The sequence below is a fragment of the Hypanus sabinus genome, chromosome 19, assembly GCF_030144855.1.
Source record: "Hypanus sabinus isolate sHypSab1 chromosome 19, sHypSab1.hap1, whole genome shotgun sequence".
In the NCBI taxonomy this organism is placed as follows: domain Eukaryota; kingdom Metazoa; phylum Chordata; class Chondrichthyes; order Myliobatiformes; family Dasyatidae; genus Hypanus; species Hypanus sabinus.
In genome coordinates, this window is record NC_082724.1 from 71,929,084 (window position 1) to 71,944,606 (window position 15,523).

The window sequence follows — 15,523 nt, forward strand, 5'->3', positions numbered from 1 at the left end:
AGGTTAATAATCAAATTACAGGAGGCAGGGATTCAGGATAAGGTATGTAAATGGATGCAGAATTGGCTCAAAAACAGACAAGGAGTTATGGTGAGAGGATTACTTTCACACTTAGTAGTTGTTAGAATTGGGGTTTTGCAGGGATCAGTTTTGGAGCTGCTGCTGTTTCTAATTTACATTAATGATGTAGATAAGCACATAACAAACTAGTAAAGTTTGCTGATGACACAAAATTAAGGAGGTAGGCTGATTACGTTCAGGCAGCAGAATCAATACAATTAGATCTAAATTAAATCCAGATGTGGGCAGATAAATGGCAGATGAAATTTAATGTAAGTAAATGTAAAATACTACATATAGGAAGTACAAATATTAGATATAAATATACAATGGGGGGGTCTTGAGTTATAACAAGGATTTGGGTGTCCTCATAGACTCATCAGCATCAACATCTAGACAATGCATAGAAGCCATTAGGAAGGCTAATAGAATCTTGGGCTATATGATGCACAGTGGAGTTTGAGTCTAGACACACTCTCCTTAGACTGTACAATGCGCTTGTGAGGCCACAGCTTGAGTACTCTGTACAATTTTGGTCTCCATGTTGTGTGAGGGATGTGAAGGTACTGGCAAGAGCTCAGAGAAAGGCAATTAGACTCATTCCAGGTCTGTAGGGTGTGAGCTATGAAGAAAGATTGAAATAATTAAATCTTTTTGGACTAGGTAGACACAGAATGAGAGGAGACTTGATAAAAGTGTTCAAAATCATTAAGGGTATAAGTAAATTAGATGCCAGCTGCTACTTCAAAATTAATCCATCAACAAGGATGCACGGCCATAGGTGTAGACTGGTTAGAGGGAGATTTCAGACTGACATCAGGAAAAATTTACTTACACAGTGAGTTGTGAACGAATGGAACAAATTATCTCATTGTGTAGTTGAGAACAGTACCTTGGAGACATCCAAATCTAAATTTGACAGTTATTTCAACACACCATGTGAATAGGAGTTTGGCAAGCTTTGTTGGGCTGAATGATCTGTTCTTGTCAAAAACTCTCTAATGTTTTAACATGGCTTGCAGTGGTTTCTGGGGCAGCAAGAAAAACGGCAGATAGAATTTAATGCAGGCAGGTGCAAGGTGTTACATTTCATGAGGCCAACCAGTACAGGTCTTACACAGTGAACAGTAGGGTACTGAGGAGAGTGGCAGGACAAAGGGATCTGGAAATACGGGTCCATAATTCATTGAAAGTGGCATCACAGCTAGATAGGGTCATAAAGAAATCTTTTGGCACTTCGGCTTTCATAAATCAAAGTACTGAGTACAAGAGATGGGATGTTGTATTGAAATTGTACAAGACATGGGTGACGCCTAATTTGGAGTACTGTGTGCAGTTTTGGTCACCTATCTACTGGAAAGATGTAAATAAGGTTGAAAGAGTACAGAGAAAAATTGCAAGGATGATGCCAGCCCTGGGGGTCCTGAGTTATAAGATTGAATGGGCTAGGACTTTATTTCTTGGAATGTAGAAGACTGAGAGATTTGATAGAGTTATGGAAAATTACGAGGGTTATGGATAGGGTAAATGCAAGCAGGCTTTCTCCACTGAGGTTGGGTGGGACTCCAACCAGAGGCCATGGGTTAAGAGTGAAATTTGAAAAGTTTAAGGGGAACATGAGGGGAAACTTCTTCACCCAGAGGGCCGTGAAAGTGTGGAATGAGCTGCCAGTACAAGTGGTGCATGCAAATTCCATTTCGATTGTTAAGAGAAATTTGGATAGGCACCTGGATGGTAGGAGTATGGAGAGAGACTGGTTTGGCACAGACCTGATGAGCCGAAGGGCTTGTTTCTGTGACTTGGAGAGTGGCTGAAGCTGGGTCAGTGGCAGCATTCACAACATGTCTGTGTAAGTTTCAATAGACAATAGGTGCAGGAGTAGGCCATTTGGCCCTTCTAGCCAGTGCTGCCATTCACTGTGATCATGGCTGATCATACACAATCAGTACCCCGTTCCTGCCCTCTCCCCATATCCCTTGACCCCGCTATCTACAAGAGCTCTATCTAACTCTCTCTTAAATGCATCCAGAGACTTGGCCTCCACTGCCTTCTGGGGCAGAACATTCCACATATCCACCACTCTCTGGGTGAAAAAGTTTTTCTGCATATCTGTTCTAAATGGCCTACCCCTTATTCTTAAACTGTGGCCTCTAGTTCTGGACTCACCCATCAGCGGGAACATGCTTCCTGCCTCCAGTGTGTCCAATCCTTTAATAATCTTATATGTTTCAATCAGATCCCCTCTCATCCTTCTAAATTCCAGTGTGTACAAGCCCAGTCGCTCCAATCTTTCAACATGACAGTTTCAGCATAGAGGGCCCAACAGCTAGGTGATAGGATGAACACATAAGTGTGCCCATGTGCCAGTGTGCACAGGTTGAGCTGAGTGGCCTGTTTCCATGTTGAAAGCTTCTCTGAAGATGACAGCATTTATTTAGAGATACAATGGAACCAGCCCTTTTGGCCCACCAAGCCGTGCCACCCAGCAACACACCGATTTAACCCCAGCTCAATCATGGGATAATTTACAATGTCCAATTAACCTACTACCTGCTATGTCTTCGGACTGTGAGAGGAATCCCACGTGCATACAAGAAAGTACAAACTTTCTTCCAGAGAATGCTGGAATTAAATTAGGAACACCAACACTCTGAGCTTTAACAGCCTTGCATCAATCACTCTGGTACCATGGCACCCTCATTTAGGGATCGATGCTCTGTGGAATGGCATGGTATTGATTAAAGCCAGACAGGTAGGATGCAAGGACTGGGTGTTGAGCGGAGCTGGAAGATGATGCATACGATAAGGACCATGTGTCTGAATTTACATGTCAGTTCATGCCTTCCTTTACTGTCACAATGAGGCCACTCTCATGTTGGTAAAGCAACAACTCACATTCCGAGGGCAGCCTCCAACCTGATGGCATGGATAATGATTTTTCTAACTTCCGGTAATTTCTCCCCCTTCTCCTTTGTTCTTTCACCATGCTGCATTCTGTGTCTCCTCTTACCAATTCTTTTCTCACCTGCTCATCATTTCAAACTGATGCTGCCCTCCTTCCTTTTCGCCCATGGTCCACTCTCCTATCACGTTCGTTCTTTTTCAGCCCTTTACCTCTTCCACCAATGACTTCCCAGCTTCTTATTTCATCTCCCTTCTCTGACCCACTCACTTGGTTTCACCTCTCACCTTCTTGTTCTCCTTCCTTTCCCCCCCAACTCCTTACTCTGACTTCGTTCTCCTTCCTTTCCAGTTCCAATGAAGGGTATTGACTCGAAACATCGACTGTTTATTCCTCTCCATAGATACTACCTGACCCGCTGAGTTCCTTCAGCATTTGGAATAGAATGGTCTTTATTGTCATTATACATAGGTACAATGAAACTCTGTTTGGCTTCCTCTCAGGCAATCAAACAAAGGGATAGATAAAAACAAGATAGTAATAGAAAAACAGTATTAAATAGATAAGCAGCAGAAAATAAGTTGCAGCAGCACCAGAATATCACAGTAATGCACAAAGTGCAGTTAGTGCAAGTATTTGAGTCCGTGTGTGCTCACAGTTTCAGTCACTGTTCTGTGGGAGTGGTGTGATGGAGGCCACAGCTCTGGGGTAGAAGCTGTTCCTCAGTCTATTTGTTCTGGCTTTTAGTGTCCTGAACCTTTTGCTTGACAGCAGCGGGTCGAGCAGGGAGTGGCTGGTGTGTGTGGTGTCTCTGGTTATGCTGATTGCTTTCCTCCTGAGTCTGCTGGAGTAGATGGTGTCCAGTCCTGGGAGCTCCATCCTGACAATTCGCTGGGCCGCCTTCACCACGCGATGCAGGTCTTGTCGCTCAGTGGCTGTGCAGCTGGCATACCACACTGTGGCACTGTTGGTCAGGATGGTTTCAATTGTGCTTCTGTGGAAGTTAAGCAACAGCTTTTGTGGGAGTTTGGCCTGTTTCAGCTTTCTGAGGAAGAAGAGTGTCTGTTGTGCCTTTTTTTTTTAAACAAGCATTGAGGTGTTGGTGGTCCACGTCAGCGAAGTGTTGGTGGTCCACGTCAGCGAGGTGTTGCTGGTCCACGTCAGCGAGGTGTTGTTGGTCCACGTCAGCGAGGTGTTGCTGGTCCACGTCAGCGAGGTGTTGGTGGTCCATGTCAGCTGCTTTGACAACATAACTCCAAGGAACTTTACGTTTTCCACACTTTCCACAACCTCCCCATGTATATGGAGGGGGGTGTGTACTCTGTCCTTTGATCTCCTTAAGTCAATGATCATCTCTTTTGTGTTAGAAATGTTAAGGACCAGGTCGTTGTCCTTACACCACTCCGTCAGATGATCCACCTCGAGCCTGTAGGCTGTTTCATCCTCATCCGAGATCAGGCCAACCACAGTCTTATCATCCGCAAATTTAATTATGGAGTGGAGGTATAGATGGGGGTGCAGTCATGTGTGAAGAGTGTGTAGAGCATAGGGCTCAGCACACAGCCCTGCGGGGTGCCTGTGTTTAAGATGTGGGTGGTGGATGTGTGCTTACCAACTCTGACTTGCTGTGGTCGGTCTGTGAGAAAGTCCATGGCCCACGAGCACAGGGAGGAACCAAGGTCAAGAAGTAGTATCAAGTCCTGTGGTATGAAAGTGCAGGAGATAATCACTCTGCAGACATTGGCTTCAGTTCAGAACCATTAACACAAATCCAGAAATGCACCCATCTACAAGCCCCTTATAGCAAATTTTACTGGAATAGAGTTTCCAAAAACATATCAATATTCTTTGAGGGAATGAGAGGAATGTGGTCTGCGTAAATTAACCTTGTACAGGAAAAATGGAAACAGGAGAGACAACGAGCACCCAGTGTAAATATTACCATTGAAAATAGCATTGCACTGGGTGTGGTGAACTACATATACCTGTCTGGACACGCCCCCCTGCTGACTGCTCCTGTGGCTCCTCCCATGGACCCCGGTATAAAGGCGATTGGAGACACAGCCCCGGCCTCAGTCTCCAGGATGTTGTGTGGTGGTCACTTGCTGCTTGTGCTTTCTTCCAGCCAATAAAAGTCTATATCTCGCCTCACGTCTCCCAGAGTTATTGATGGTACATCAATGGGACAGCTAGCACAACACTCCACCAACAATATCCAGCAGAGCTGAAGGGTTCTGTGCTGTTGAAGATGAGCTTTATTTGTCAGCTGCCCATCAAAGCATCAAAAGAGTGAATGCACTGTACCTGTCAAAGCAAATGAGCAAGGATGGTGCCTATAAACACTGGCACACTTCTGGAGCCAAAGTACAATGCCCACAATTTATTACCCTTAACCAATATGCTCTCAGAATGCGGGAGGAAAATGGAACAACAAGAGGAAACCCACAAAGCCGGGGGAAACAATCAAACTCCTGACAGAGAGAGACAGGAATCAAACCCCGATCAGTGATCACAAACTCCTGAGTGAGAGACAGGAATCAAACCCCGATCAGTGATCACAAACTCCTGACAGAGAGAGACAGGAATCAAACCCCGATCAGTGATCACAAACTCCCGACAGAGAGAGAAAGGAATCAAACCCCGATCAGTGATCACAAACTCCCGACAGAGAGAGACAGGAATCAAACCCCGATCAGTGATCACAAACTCCCGACAGAGAGAGACAGGAATCAAACCCCGATCAGTGATCACAAACTCCCGACAGAGAGAGACAGGAATCAAACCCCGATCAGTGATCACAAACTCCTGACAGAGAGAGACAGGAATCAAACCCTGATCAGTGATCACAAACTCCTGAGTGAGAGACAGGAATCAAACCCTGATCAGTGATCACAAACTCCTGACAGAGAGAGACAGGAATCAAACCCCGATCAGTGATCACAAACTCCTGACAGAGAGAGAGGAATCAAATCCCGATCAGTGATCACAAACTCCTGACAGAGAGAGACAGGAATCAAACCCCGATCAGTGATCACAAACTCCTGAGTGAGAGACAGGAATCAAACCCCGATCAGTGATCACAAACTCCTGACAGAGAGAGAGGAATCAAACCCCGATCAGTGATCACAAACTCCCGATAGAGAGACAGGAATCAAACCCCGATCAGTGATCACAAACTCCTGACAGAGAGACAGGAATCAAACCGCGATCAGTGATCACAAACTCCTGACAGAGAGACAGGAATCAAACCCCGATCAGTGATCACAAACTCCTGACAGAGAGAGAGGAATCAAACCCCAATCAGTGATGACAAACTCCTGACAGAGAGACAGGAATCAAACCCTGATCGGTGAACATGAACTCCGGACAGAGAGAGACAGTGATCAAACCCCGATTCAGTAGTGAAATTCTTCTTGCACGCAGTCAAGTTGGTGACAAATATCCAGCGAGGATACATACTGTACTTGAATGAATATTCAATACCCCATATTGCACACCTCAGTTAATTTGCATTGGCAACAGCATCTCCTTCACAAACACCATCAGTAGACGTGCAGTCGAAGGCTTTGTGGAAAGTCACTGCTTTTCACACTTCAATCCCACATTTAAACTCAAAGTGCACTGCAGATGTTCTGGTCAAATCAAGACATTCCAAAAAGCTGGATGAACTCAGCAGGTCGGGTAGCGTCCGTTGAAAGAAGCAGTCAACGTTTCGGGTCGAAACCCTTCGTCAGGACTAAAGAAGGAGAGGGCAGGGTCCCTATAAAGAAGGTGGGGGGAGGGTGGAAAACCAATCAAAGGAAAGATCAACCAGTGGGGGAGGGGATAGGCTGGAGAGGTTAAGAAGGAATCCAAGGGGAAAGCACTTTGTAGTAGAAGAAGGCAGAGTCATGAGAGGTGATAGGCAGCTAGAAGAGGAGACACAATGAAGCTGGGATCGGGGAAGGGAGAGGGAGGGAATTACCAGAAGTTGGAGAATTTGATGTTCATACCAAGGGGCTGGAGACTACCCAGGCGGTATATGAGATGTTATTCCTGGGAGGGCACCCAGGGTTCATCCTCCCATGTGATGACTAGGCTGGCAGGTGGCTCAGGGTGGCGTAGACAGTGCCCGCTAGTTGCAGTCTTCTGGCCTCGATTTTAGAAGAGAGCATCGGTAGGTCGTCATAGAGCTCGACGTTTGTCATGTGCTGTTGCTAACTCACGTCAAGAGCCATCCGGAACATTCGTGTATAGCAACCATCTAGTGACTTTCTCATGGTCTTGGTGAGTGTCCACGTCTCGCATCCGTACGTGAGAGTGGACTCTGTGACTGCTATGAAGATCTTCCTTTTGAGCCCTCTGGTCAGGTCCAACCTCCAGATTTCCTTCATGTCGTTCATAGCCCTCCACGCCAGCGCCTTCTGTATCTTTATGTCCTTCTCCAAACTCATCATTCGTGACCCAAAGTACTTGAAGTCTAAGACTTTCTTAATGGTACCATTCTTTACAGTCTTGAGAGTACCTTCGTCACAGTTGAACGCCATGTACTCTGTCTTTTTAGCGTTTAGGTGAAGTCCAACTTTATTGCACTCAATTTCCACTTTTGTCAGTAGCTGCTGTGCTTCCTCCATCTGGCCAGAGAGCAGGACTATGTCATCTGCAAAATCGAGATCTGTGAGCATAACTGATTTGATCCTTTTGGTTGGTCCTGGTTTTATGGTAAAACCAAGCTTGTCATGATCTTTGTGTCATGGTCCGGTCCGAAATCCATGTTCCGGTTCACGGTCCAGTCCATGGACTCCAGACTCTGCATCTTCCGGCTGTCCCTTGTTTCATTTGGGCTTGATCATAGGTACGTGATTCTCGTCTTGGGACCAGGAATATAAGTGGTCCTGGGTTCGAGTGTAGGTGCAGGTTCATCTCGTTGGTATGCTGTCCTCGCCTATGTGGAGTAAGTCAGGCCATTCTTGACGATACCCTACGGTAGGATCTGTCTCTTCCTGTCCTTGCCTCCGTTGGGTAAGTCAGGCCATCTTTGCCGTTACCCTGAGGTTGGACTGTTCCCTTCCTTCCCTCTGAAGCCTGGCCTGAAGCCCAGCCAGCTACCCACACCTGTATTGCCAGAGGAAGATTGGAGCTTTGCCACGCCAACAGAAGGAACTATCTATCATTGAGCGTGGAACTGTCTCTTTGTGTCCCTGTGGTTAGTGTCCATGTATGAGTCCTGGCCCCAAGGAGGGGTCCTGACTCTGTGTAAAGCCCTGGCCCTACATCCTGTTCCTAATGAGGGGTCCCAGCTCTGTGTTCCGTGCATGAGTCCTGGCCCTATGTCCTAGCCCCAAGGAGGGGTCCTGACTCTGTATAAAGCCCGGGCCCTATGTCCTGTTCCCAGGGAGGGGTCCCAGCTCTGTGCTCTGTTGTTCCCGTGCTCATGTCCGAGGCTCCGAGGGGAGGTTCCAGTCCGCGTACGAGGCTCCGAGGGGAGGTTCCAGTCCGCGTACGAGGCTCCGAGGGGAGGTTCCAGTCCGCGTACGAGGCTCCGAGGGGAGGTTCCAGTCCGCGTACGAGGCTCCGAGGGGAGGTTCCAGTCCGCGTACGAGGCTCCGAGGGGAGGTTCCAGTCCGCGTACGAGGCTCAGAGGGGAGGTTCCCAGTCCGGGTACGAGGCTCCGAGGGGAGGTTCCCAGTCCGGGTACGAGGGGAGGTTCCCAGTCCGGGTACGAGGCTCCGAGGGGAGGTTCCCAGTCCAGGTACGAGGCTCCGAGGGGAGGTTTCCAGTCCGCGTCCGAGGCTCCGATGGGAGGTTCCAGTCCGCGTCCGAGGCTCCGATGGGAGGTTCCCAGTCCGCGTCCGAGGCTCCGAGGGGAGGTTCCCAGTCCGCGTCCGAGGCTCCGAGGGGAGGTTCCAGTCCGGGTACGAGGCTCCGAGGGGAGGTTTCCAGTCCGCGTCCGAGGCTCCGATGGGAGGTTCCAGTCCGCGTCCGAGGCTCCGAGGGGAGGTTCCCAGTCCGCGTCCGAGGCTCCGAGGGGAGGTTCCCAGTCCGCGTCCGAGGCTCCGAGGGGAGGTTCCCAGTCCGCGTCCGAGGCTCCGAGGGGAGGTTCCCAGTCCGCGTCCGAGGCTCCGAGGGGAGGTTCCCAGTCCGCGTCCGAGGCTCCGAGGGGAGGTTCCCAGTCCGCGTCCGAGGCTCCGAGGGGAGGTTCCCAGTCCGCGTCCGAGGCTCCGAGGGGAGGTTCCAGTCCGGGTACGAGGCTCCGAGGGGAGGTTCCCAGTCCGGGTACGAGGCTCCGAGGGGAGGTTCCCAGTCCGGGTACGAGGCTCCGAGGGGAGGTTTCCAGTCCGCATCCGAGGCTCCGAGGGGAGGTTCCAGTCCGCGTCCGAGGCTCCGAGGGGAGGTTTCCAGTCCGGGTACGAGGCTCCGAGGGGAGGTTCCCAGTCCGGGTACGAGGCTCCGAGGGGAGGTTCCCAGTCCGGGTACGAGGCTCCGAGGGGAGGTTCCAGTCCGCGTCCAAGTCCAAGCCCTGAGTCTTGGTCTCGTCCAGGGCTAGTGTTTGTGTCCAGCTATGCTGCTCCCCACTTCTGCTTTGCTCTCCTTTGACCTAGGCTCTGTGTTCCTGCTCTCCCTCAATCTAGTCTAAGTTTGAGCTTCATGTCCTCATCCTGCCCTGGAGTCCCGCGTCCTGCCCCCAGATCCAGTCCTTGCCTGGATCCGGAGTCCGAGCCCGAGTCAAGACCCAGGTTCTGGGTCCCTGTCCAGTCTCTGGCTCGGAGTCCTTGTCCAGGTTCCTAGTTCCTCATCCGGGTCCCACTTTCCTACTCTAGTCCTAGCCCATGCCCTGTCTCCTAGTCTTGTCCAGCATTGTTTCTTCCCCACTTCCCTTGCTTTCTTGATACACCTGGTCCTCTCCCTAGTACCTCAGTGTGTCTTGCATTTGGATCTGTTCCCAACGCCCACCTTATGACACTTTGATAGCTTGACGTAGAACGTAATCGAGGACGATTATAAAGATGTAGTGTGCCAGAGTGTCTCCTTGTAGCACACCAGCTGTGTCGCCTTTCATCAGTGCCGTATTACCTATGTCCAGCAAGATGTCGTCCAGTTCACAGTTCTCAGGGACATCTGGTAGTATCCCATCTGGTCCAGCACTCCTGCCCTTTTTGAGTGTATATTTGGCCTTCCTCAGTTTCTCAATGGTGAACCCACAGATATTTACTTATTTATTAGATGCACCACTGTGCTCAAGGACACTGTTAGAAGATGTGGCGTACCTTGGAAAAATAAGATGGATCCTGGACCTCACAATTTACCTCATTATGATCTTGCACCTTCTTGTCTACCTGCTCTGTACTGTTTCTGTAATTGTTACACTTCATTCAATATTCTGCTATTGTCTTACATTGTACTGTTGTCATGAATTGATCATAGGCAAGATCATTTTTTCCACTGCACTCACAGTACATCTAATAATACAATTTATCTATTTAACAATTTATGTAATGAGAGTTTAAAATAAATGAGTTGATTCAAAATCCAGCTTATTCTTTAAGCATTCATCCTTTTTTAATTAGGTAAATTTAACCAACATTTGCCTCACTTGATATTTCGATACAGTTCCTGTTGACGAAGATAATGATAAAGTTCACGTTACTGACTGGCAATCAGATGTCTTTAATAAATTTGATTGAATGCAGAATGCATTTGTAAGTAAATCTACAAATGTTTGTATTACTGGATAGTTAATTGGATACTTTGATTAATAATGACTTAATTATTCAACATTCTCGTAATTCTGCTTGTAAACGAAATGCTGGAATTTGAGTGATATTGGCAATGAACTAATCCATGCGTGTATACACAGAGCGAATGAGTTTTCTGCATGTTTATTGTTACCTCTGTAAACATATACAGATGTATGTGGAAGAAAAAAAAACTTTATATCTTCCTTTTAGTAAACTAGGAAATCACCAAAAATATTGAGGCCCAATTTCAAGCTGATCTTGAGTTTTCTAGTTAGCTTGAGCTGGTACAACTGAACTTACACTGTAAGTATACTCATGGATGAAGTATCCCCATAGCGTTCAGGAGAAAGGCATGTGAATGACAATAAAGATGTGAAAGATTAGATTGATTGGGATCCTGGTTGACTTTGGTCTACTCCATTGAGGTTTGACTAAAGGTATTATCTTTAAGATGGCCTTCAAGATGGCAGCGCGACACACACAGTGGCCACTCCAGGAATGAATATCTGTTGTCTGCAAGTAGGGGCCGTGTACAATCCTGATTTGATGGAGACGGACGTGTGAAGCATGGAGGAACACCTGGTGGAACTTTTGAAATGCCTGTTTCGCTGCCGCTGCTACTGTGCGATCGGAGAAATCTCCGGGAGGAAGGCCCCGAATCCTCGGCTTTGCCTGTTGCTTGGCAGCCGGTGCCGGAGTCAAAGCGCTCTGCAGAGATGGTGCTCGGTGTTGGAGGCTCGAAGTTTTCGGACGGATTCGGAGTTGGCTGTGGTCGGAGCTCCTAAAGTGCTGTATCGGCAAGCTGCTGCGCTGGAGGTTCATGGCAGGAAGAGTTTTTCCTCCTTCTACCGTCTGCGTGAGGTGATGGGCTGTCGGGACTTTGAGACTTTCTTTTAAACCGTGCATGGACTGCTCTGTCAGATTACGGTATTGCTTTGCACTGTTGAAACTATGTGTTATAATTATGTGGTCTTTTGTCAGTTAGTCTTTTATCAATTATGGCATTGTCTGCACTGTTGAAACTACATGTTAACTATAACTATGTAACTATGTGGTTTTGTGTAGGTCTTGTAGCTTTAGGTGTGTCTGATGGGTTTGTAGTTCCTTTCCGGGGAACGTGCTAAGACGGTAGCGCGATATCGATACGCAGCAGCCTCTCCGGTCTCTGGATTGGAGATTACCAAACATTATGTGGTTTTTCTTGTGCAGTCTGTCTTGTGCCTTTTCATGATGTCATTCCCGAGAACGTTGTCTCATTTTTTAAACTGCATTGTATTTGTGGTTTATAAATGACTGTGAACTGAATCTGAATTATCTTGAATTTAATTTACAGATGTGGGGACTGTTGGCAACATCAGAAGTTATTGATTGTATTCATAATTGCACTCTAGAATGTACTGGTTCGAAAATCACTGCGGTCTACTTAGTAAAGATATTTTTCAAGGTTGTTATTAGAGAATTTAGACACAGCTGCCAAACAAAATGGAACAGTAATATAATATTTAAACCATCTAGCTGTTTGATTAGGAAAGGAACTGGGAATGTGAAGGAGATACAAGTGAGAGGAATTTGAGGTCTTCTAGGTATTGATAGTAGGAAGCAAGTTACAGTGATGATCCCATATTAACTACATTCTTAATGACAACCTGCAATTATGTAGCTTTTAACATGGAAAAATTGTCCAGAATGCTTCCCAAACACCAAATACATAAATACCCCACTGAAACACCTGCTGAACCCAATATTTCATATTTTTATTTCTCACAGCACAGAAGGAGGCTTGTCAGCCCATCTACAGTATGCTGGGTCTCTGAGTAATCCCATCAATATCACTCCCTTTAAACACGCCTATCGGCTCCATTCTGAATGTCATACTGTACTATTCCCCCACTGTAGTGACAATTCAAAATACTATTATTCCAGGACAACAGCCTCACTTTCTCCAGACAGTCTTCTCCATGACCCATTGGGCTGAAGATACAAAAGCCTGAAAGCATGTACTACAGGCTCAGGGACAGTTTCTACCCCACTCCCATCAGACTCTTGAACAGACCACTTGTATAACAAGATGGACTCTTGGCCTCAGTCTGTCTATTTATGGTCTTGCAGTTTACCTGCACTGTACTTTTTGCTAACTTTTACACTACATAGTTATTGTTTTACCTTGTTCTACCTCAATGCACTGTGTAATGATACAATCTGTATAAACAGTATGCAAGAGAAACTTTCCGCTCTATCTTGGAACATGTGACAATAATCAGCCAATACCGATGCTGGATTAGGCCCTTGGGTGTGGGAGGAACCTGTATCACTGAGGGGTGGGGTGGTGGTTACCCACAGTGTCTGAAGGGGAGGGAAGATGCAAACACTAGTCCCTGGAGCTGTGAAGTAATAGCACTATCAGCTGAACTGTATGGGCCACCCGGAATAAAGGTTCGTCCAGGAATTGAACTCTCACATCCAAAACAGGAATCCTACCACCAGAGCAAGAAAACAATTACCCTGCTATTAAGTGTCCCACTCTGATAGGTCTGTCCATCAAGATGAGGCCACACGCAGGTCGATGGAGCAATACCTTATCTCCCGCCTAGGTAGCCTCCTACCTGTCAGCATGAACATCCAACTCACTGACCTCCATTGATACCCCTGCCCTCCCCTTACCCTCATCCCTATCTATTATTTTAGTCTGGTTCTCTTTCTCTCTCTTTTCCCCCCTCACTATAATCTCCCCCCAGCCCTACCTTTCTTTCTCTTTTATTTCCTATAATCCTCCACCTTCCCCCAGCCCATTTCCCTCCAGCCTATCACTTCCCAGCTCTCTACTTTATACCCCCCCCCCCACTTCTTATCCCCCCTCGACCATCCCATGTTACTTCACTCCTGATGAAGGGTTTCGGCCCGAAACGTCGTCACTACCTCCTCCCATAGATGCTGTCTGGCCTGCTGAGTTCTACCAGCATTTTGTGTCTTTATTTAACCTGCTATTAAAGTCATTCATTCCTCTTCAACCTCAATACATTAGCTAGATCTCTTTGAAACCAGATTGCTTATATACAGTATTTAATTCAGAAACAATAAGCATCTTTACTGTTTAAAACATTACCCCATTGGTTCCATTGTGAATTAATTGTATTCATAATCTGTAATATTGTGAGTCAGTAGTTTATTTAAATGCTTGCATTAAGTGACAACACTGTCTAAAGAGTAACGCACCGACCAGTTTTCTCCAATCTAACAAAAAGACAGATTAACTCTGTATAACGCGTTAAATCTCATCAGGTTACAAGAGGGCTCTATTTGCAACGTTACCTAAAGTTTTTAATGGGTGAGATTACAGCCAGTCCTACTTACTGTCCTTCCAGTGACTCTCTCCAGAGCTTTCTTGACTTTGCCGTAGGCTCCGCTGCCCAGGGTTTCCAGGATCTGGTACCTGTGCTTCAAGTTGTGTTTGTGATGGTGCTTCTTCACATTCTGAATGAACTTGCTGCCTGCAGCAGGTGCTTCATCCCAGAGTTGCTCCTCAGGACATTCATGCCTCTCCCTGGTTACCATCTTATCTCACTGTCACTTTCCTTTCTTTCCAAACTTGCTACAATACCCACACCATCTGCTCTCCTCGGTTTCTCGCGATGAGGAAGTCAAAATATTCAGTGTTCTCTTCTTCACAGGGATGCTCCTGGGAATTTTGTGGGCAGCTGGGTGACACCAACCAACGTGTGTGGGATCGAAAGCCACTTAAACTCCACTGCGATCAAAATCCAAACATTTCTGACTCTCAGCTAAAGCTATACCCGTTCGACCCGGGTGGAATACGATCACCCGAAGCCTGCGTGTCTTCTGTGATTGTCCCGAAGATAAACAGCCACTGTGAAATAAAACCTGCTATAAGTCAACACCTCCCACTTTATCTGTAGCGGGATTCGGGAATCAGTTCCAACATTCCAGCTATTCGGGTCATCGGAGTTCTCCTCTTAGATTCCTAGCGGCCAGACAAAGCCAGACGCCGCCGCCACTTCTCTCTCTCTCTCCTTTATCGCTCCTGCATCTGCCTCATGATCTCTGTTCCGCCCTTTTTTCAGTTTCAGCCGCTCCGCCTAATGCTGTCGCTAAGTGCCTGCATTGCTGTGCCCCTGAAGCTAACGGTGTCGCAGTTTCTTTTCTTTCTCTTGCGGACTTCATTTTCTTATTTACCCAACAGCTCAACAACTTCTCAAGTTCCCTCTATACACTATTCACTACCTGAGGTACCGTTATCCGTCTTCCACAGGTCAGACATTTTTGTTTGACTGCTTTTATAACTTTCCTCTTCGCTCGCTCAAGACGACTTAGTTAATATTGATCATGTTTTTACTCGTTATTTGCAAATTAAGTGATTATCAGTTTTGTCAGACCGTCCTTGAGACTGGAGAATGGAAATTAAAACCAATCGCATCAATTGTGAAAATGCGGAATTTGAAGGGGATGATTGATAGATGCCTTTAACTATCACAGCGTATAAGATGGATGCTTAACCATAAGGTGTCTATGGCACCTCGGTACAACGTAATGCAACATTTTTGCAAGTGCAATTCGCAAGATTCTCTTTTGCTCTCTGCAATGGTACTGCCAACTCCCCAGTTTGTATCTTTAAGCCAGACTTCCATCAACCGCAGTATTTTACTTATCGACATTGTATTTTTTCAGGCATTGGAAATTTTTGAAATTGGGTCAAAACTCTTTGGTGAAGCCAACTTGTTGACCCTAATCATTCTAATCAGGCAACTTGACCTTTTATAAATATTCAGTATTCTCCAGGAAAATGCTAATTTTTATTTAGAAATCTGTAGAAATAAAAAGCTAGGGA

At 46.7% G+C, this 15,523-nt stretch overlaps 1 protein-coding gene across 1 annotated transcript in view; it reads right to left on the reverse strand.

The window, feature by feature from the left end:
- LOC132378046 (NUAK family SNF1-like kinase 1) overlaps positions 1-14,702 on the reverse strand; it is an 81,877-nt gene extending 67,175 nt beyond the window's left edge. Inside the window, exon 1 of the mRNA XM_059944695.1 lies at positions 14,032-14,702. Within this exon, the coding sequence (XP_059800678.1) occupies positions 14,032-14,232 (201 nt within the window). The 5' untranslated portion in view covers positions 14,233-14,702. The remainder of the gene's footprint in view (positions 1-14,031) is intronic.
- Positions 14,703-15,523: the final 821 nt, after the last annotated feature.